This window comes from Protopterus annectens, chromosome 1.part1, assembly GCF_019279795.1.
Source record: "Protopterus annectens isolate FY-2018-M chromosome 1.part1, PAN1.0, whole genome shotgun sequence".
Classification (NCBI taxonomy): Eukaryota; Metazoa; Chordata; order Ceratodontiformes; family Protopteridae; genus Protopterus; species Protopterus annectens.
In genome coordinates this window covers 1305600726-1305606725 of record NC_056726.1, presented here as the reverse complement: position 1 = coordinate 1305606725, position 6000 = coordinate 1305600726, and the positions used below count along the sequence as shown (strand labels likewise).

Genomic DNA, 6000 nt, shown 5'->3' with positions numbered 1-6000 from the left:
GAGGTCAACTAGAAATATCAAAAATTATACCTGTATTATACTACCAAAAATATATTTTTAAAAGTAAATAAAATAAAAATCAAAAGATACTTTTTAATGGGATTCTTTAATGAAAATTGTTATCTGCACATGTATGGACAGAACACTTTTTACAACATTATCACCATAAAAATGAAGAAACTGCGGTGGTGGTGCTGCGGTAGCATTGTGGAGACATGCGTGAATGGGTCGTACCTTCGTTGAAGATTGTGCGTCAGAGCTGGCAACTCGGTACGTAAAAATCTACTGCCAATCATTAGCAGACCGGAGTTCCGCTGTGGTGACCCCTAACCGGGAAAAGCCGAAAGATACAACATCACCATAAAAATGAGATGTCCACGTCTTTGCCTTGCAGGGCCCTGACTGTTTACATGGGTATGAAACATTTAGGTAATGGATGCTAATTTTTATTTTACAACCAATACAACGGTCTCAGAAGGTTTATTATGTATTTATTTTTTATTATTTTATTTATATTTGTTAACCAGGTGAATGGGCGGGTACAAGGCACTTTACAGACATGTTCTGGGGCAAAAATCAAATACAACAGTTGTAACAATATTTAACAAATACATGTAAACAGAAAAAAAAGTCATTTTGAGCATACATATACAGAAGTAGTAAATAATTTTCACATAATGCAAGTGAAAAAGAAAAAAACAAGTTGAAAATACTATCAATCCTACTATATACAAAAAGCATTACTACAATTAGTATAAGTATATGCAGTAAATCCAATATTTGCATTCTGGCCAAAATAGAGATGAGTGAAACACATATTCTTCATAATTACAGCAGCTGAAAACAGACTATGGACACTTGTTTTTCTTATAAAGACAAATGTGTTGGTTAGTGGGCAGGTGACACTAGGGTAGCCACATTTTCATATGCCAAAAGTGAGACTTTTTATCTCTCTCTCATTTATGCAACATGTGGTACATTGGGAAAAGAGCACATTTCAGAGCTCAATATTTCTGTAGCAGTTATGGGTTTTAATGGATCAGGTTGCTAGACCAAGGCCCAACCCTCCTCAGAGGGTGCATAATACACACTCACACCTAGGGCAAGTTTAGAGTGCGCAATCCACCTATGGCATGTCTTTGGAATGTGAGAGGAACCTGGAGCACCAAGAGGGAACCCATGCGAACGCAGAGAGAACATGCAGACTCCACACAGAAGGCATTCCACCCAAGAATCAAACCAAAGAATCTCTTGCTTTGAGGCAACAACACTAACCACTACACCACTGTGCCACCTGAGTCTTTTTATGAAAACACCATATTTTGTTGTTCAGACCATATCCACAACCAGTACAAAGGACTACACTTCACTTTTGTTGCCAAAGTAAGCCCACTGTCACAGAACTTTAATTGCTACTGTTCAATATAATATTACAATATTTCAGATACAGAATAAGTCTTTTATACAACTATAACTGAAAACTTTGGAAATATTTTTTTCTGTTAAAATCTCAGGATATTTGTAATTATTCACATTTTTGCCCAAATAAGGCGTGTCCTACATAAAGAAGACAAGTGGGGGTATTGTGGACTAATAAGGGGTCTGGGTTGCCACTTATCAGGATTTTTTTTTCTTGACAATCAGTACATCAAGGTCTCTGTCAGGAAGTTCAGTTGTGATGAGTACTTTTTAGGTATTCTAAGTCATCTTGAGGGCTCGCATATTTCTGAAGTGCATTTCACAAAATATTGACTGTTTCACTTAGATTGCATATTAGCACTTAATTTATTTTGTCAGAATAGTTTTTGTTTGTTTTAACTGGCATCCTGACTGATTTGAAATGTGACCATTAGAAAAAAGTTGAGCCAATCAGAAGAATCCTCTTAATGATGCATTTTAGAAGAAGTACATAAAAAGTCTGAGCCTTCTTTTTTTCATAAATGTTGAACAATGTATCTGTCCTCCAGACAGAGTTTGTTCTCTGTGGTAACATTACACCTGCTTTTTGTCTTCATTATAAATAATAATGTAGATATGAATAAAACCTAGATTCATGGAAGTTGTAAAGTATACATTTCAGGAAACAGTGTACAGATGGTATGCATTGTTCTTACTGTCCTGATTTTTAGATTCCTGAGCTTATCTAGTTTAATCGTTTCAACAAACATACAGTTGTGAAATCATTATCACATGTATCTTTTAATACATGCAGCATGTTTTTACATTTGCTGATTTATTGCATTTACCATATAATTCATAATTTCTTCAGAACTGTTACTAGTATGCATGCCTCTCGGTTGTCCCTAATTTTGCACTGAGTTTAGATCTGTCCTACTCAATGCCTTCTAAATCCGTTGACTTTTGGAGGAAAGGTGGTGATTTACATTTAATTAATAATGGCAATAATCAGAAATGTAACATCTTTTACCTCAGAAAAAATGTGTACTAATTCACACCCTCATATTCTGTCACCCTGGGGTGCTCCGGTTTTCTCCCACATCCCAAAGACATGCTGTAGGTGGATTGGACACTCTAAATTGGCCCTAGGAGTGAGTGCGTGCATGTGTGTGCCTTCTGTGGAAGGTTGGGCGCCGGACTGGCAACTCGTCACCATAACACTCCACTGCCAGTCATGAGCGGACGGGTGATCCGCTGTGGCGACCCATAACCGGAAAAAGCCAGAATAAGATATTCAGTCACTCTCAAGTTAATTGTACTAATACTTTGAGCAGTGTTCCTGATTATTTCTGCATTTGTCCCTGATTCTGTTGCGGTTTGTCCTGATTCAGTTGAGAGCTATGCTAGCGTGACTGACTTTGAAAGAGAAGCAGTGGGGAATTATTTGATGAAATGGTTGGGGCAATGGGCTGAGCGCAAAGTGGGGCTTTTGCCTGCTCAAGAGCTAACACCGTCGGTGCCACCTTTTCAGACTCCTAAGTCAGATATTTCATTGAAGGTTTTACATCGTATTACACACCCCATCCAACGAAAATGTATTCAGATCAAAGCTAATTGTTATGGAAATTCAGTCTTTCCCTAAAGCGTTTTATGTTACGTAGTTTTCTGCAATATTTCTGGAAGTATGTGTGTGTGTGTGTGTGTGTGTGTGTGTGTGTGTATCTACAATTTTCTTTTCAGTTTTCCAATTTCTTGTAAAACTAGAAATTAGTAAAAACTACAAGAAAAACCTAGCCAAGCTACAGATTTCACTGTATGAAACCTTATAAACCTCTCAATGAAATCTCTAGCCTGGATAGGTTTTTCTTGTAATTTTTACTAATTGGTTTGTCTGTGTTAATGTAAAACTAGAAATCTGATAGCCCCATATAATGTATCCAAAATAACAGAAACTAAATCTTTTAACCAACGCGTGAAATGAATAGGGGGTGTATTGCTCAAGTAACCTACTTACACCGCCCCCATTCTTTTCCGGGAGGCTTGTTTAGGGCTGGACCAATCAGCGGACCTGTTTCAGCCAACCAGCGCCTCGGTTGCATCGGCTGATATGTCAAATGGTACTCATCTGAGCCACATGCACTGCATTTAAAAACTAGGCGCTCTTGTTAGTAGGTTATTGAAGCTTACTTGTATAGTTGGTGCTTCATTAGTTGGGATGTGTGTAATTTAGTTGTTTCTTAATTCATTATAAGCATATTTATTTATATTATAATATTGAATAACTTATTTTCTGATTTTTGAGAGGCTGTCTTGATCCTTCTAGCAATGCATGCATATAGGTGGATTTCTTCATACATCCAATTTTTAATTTTGTTTCCGTGGGGATTTTATATCGGATTTGGTACTGCATCGCAGCTGGCTAAGGAGGGGCTCTTACAAGGTAGGGCTCGACGTTTTTAACAGGAATGGAGAACTAATTTAATAAAACAAGTAATGTAAGCAACGAATGACTTGGGGCTATGTCGTGTCCCATTAAATGAATGTAAAAACTGTTTTTAATGAGACCGTGGCTACAAGGGTCGCTGTATTTTATGTATTCATCTCCAGCAAGTATGTTTTGCCTCCCTCCCTCATGTCCCTGGTTATTTCTGTGTTTATCTGTGATTCTTTTGGGGGCGCTTGTATGTGTTTCTTTTTCTACAGACCTTACTGAATTATATGACAAGGAGGTTACAGTTACAATTGCAATTTAAGAGTATCTACATTTCTATGATTTTTAAGCTGGCATAGTTTGGTACCAGACAAATCTGTGGGAACTTCTCGTTAGCACATAGTTTGGTAGCTGTAAAGATTGTCGAATAGGCTTACTTGTTAATAAAGTCTAAATTATAACAGACCCACAAACCTGGGCTGTGCTGAAAGACAATCAAGGCTTTGTCTGAGGAAAGCTTTGGTGCATGTTCCTTGGAAGATCCTTGGAGCTGGTGAACAAGATAAGGCTGAAGTATAGTTTTGTTATTGCAAGAGGTACTGTCTCAAATTCTCATGGCTTTCTGCTGGGAATAGGAATTAACATGGGCCTGCACTCCCATACATTTAAAAATGGCATGCGGAGTGTATACTGCGGATTTCTCCAAAGAAGTGACTGTAATGTGTAATTTGGAACTGGCTATGACAAGGCTCTTCTCAGATTTATTCCACCGGTGCAAAGTTAATTAAGCGCCCCTCCCTCTTAGGGGCTGATTACATGCTGCTCAGGATCATTTTTGTTTTTATTTAGAACTGCAGACTCGCTTTTCCTAAAGTTAACAGCCCATCACTAAAGTATTAATAACTAGTCTCTCTCCTCCCCTATTGGCTAATCTCATGGATTCCGACTTCCTTGCAAGGGGAGGTCGTGGTAACGGGTTAATTCACCCTTAGATTTTAATCAAACTGTTAAACTCTTCCCCATTTTGGTTCAAAATGTCTTGTCCTTTTCAGCGCTTGACTATTTGGGATAAAAGTGGGCTTATTACATTCCACACTTTAATAGCATTAAGGTCTGATTGGAGATTTGTCCTTGATTCTGGAAGTAAAATGCTACAGATGAAGTTGAAGTCTGACTTTAACCCCTCCACCCCAACTCTCTCGCTTTATGTAAAGCAAGATGCTACTATAGCATAAGGAAGTGGCTGCAGACCTCCTCGTGGGTGAGCAAGGGCTAACCCTTCCGTAACATTTAATGTTACTAGCTGTCCTCGTTTCCTTCCCCTAAACGTTGCAGGAGACCATGCTAATCTAGCTTTTGATTTAAGCAAAAAAAAAAAAAAAAAAAGTATCCCTCACTGGTTAATCAGCAGGAAATATTTCATTTTAGCTATAGATAAAGGTGGTAACCCAAATCGTATCGAGCAAGTGGAAGGCTGCAATCAGTACACTGGAAACAGCCTGTCGTACGACTTGCGAAACGACTTTATTGCATTTAACTCTGTGGACCAGGGGGAAGTATTACGACGGATAAGCTCCTTTAGGTTGTAATTTATAAATTCAGCTAAAAGCGTGAACATAATTGTATTTGACTTCTGTTCCCTGCACAATGCATCCAGACGTTCTGGCTATTAGTGTAGGAACGCATATGGGTAGGCAGGCTTCATAAACCACAACATATGCTTATGTCATGCTACTAAGATCCAGTGACCAAGTGCACATCTCGTTTTACGTGGACATAGCAAAGCTGCCGCGCACCGTGCCAAGGACTCTGCACCCACCGCCACGCCACCCCATTGGTGGTTCAGTAGCTGCTGACTTTGACTAAGAATGGTATGGGCGCCTTACATGGGATAGGGATAATTTGAGTTCCGCCGCTGCAAGGTAATCAAATCAATAGTAGGAATATTACTTGGATTTATTTCTTGCGCCTTGCTGTCCCTTATTTGGCTCGTATTATAATACTGCGCCTATTAATCTACCCCAAAATTCTCCTTTTGGAGAAATTGGTGCGTGCGCGCCCTCCTCATCTAGCTGAGGCTTAAAACGGAGGATTGCATTTAATACTTGTAGATCGGGAACAAAAGCAGTATTTCCTCCCGATTTCTGACTCTACTGGAAGGCAGCAAATCA

The 6000-nt window shown here is 38.9% G+C and overlaps 1 protein-coding gene across 2 annotated transcripts in view; it reads left to right on the top strand.

The window, feature by feature from the left end:
- Positions 1 to 3490: 3490 nt before the first annotated feature.
- Positions 3491 to 6000, top strand: part of LIPG (lipase G, endothelial type) — a 45584-nt gene continuing 43074 nt past the window's right edge. The window contains exon 1 of one of the 2 annotated variants that reach the window (XM_044081686.1): positions 3491 to 3515. In XM_044081686.1, the coding sequence (XP_043937621.1) occupies positions 3506 to 3515 (10 nt within the window). In that variant the 5' untranslated portion in view covers positions 3491 to 3505. Of the gene's footprint in view, positions 3516 to 3545; positions 3839 to 6000 lie in introns of those variants that run through there. The other variant, XM_044081678.1, reaches the window with a different exon arrangement.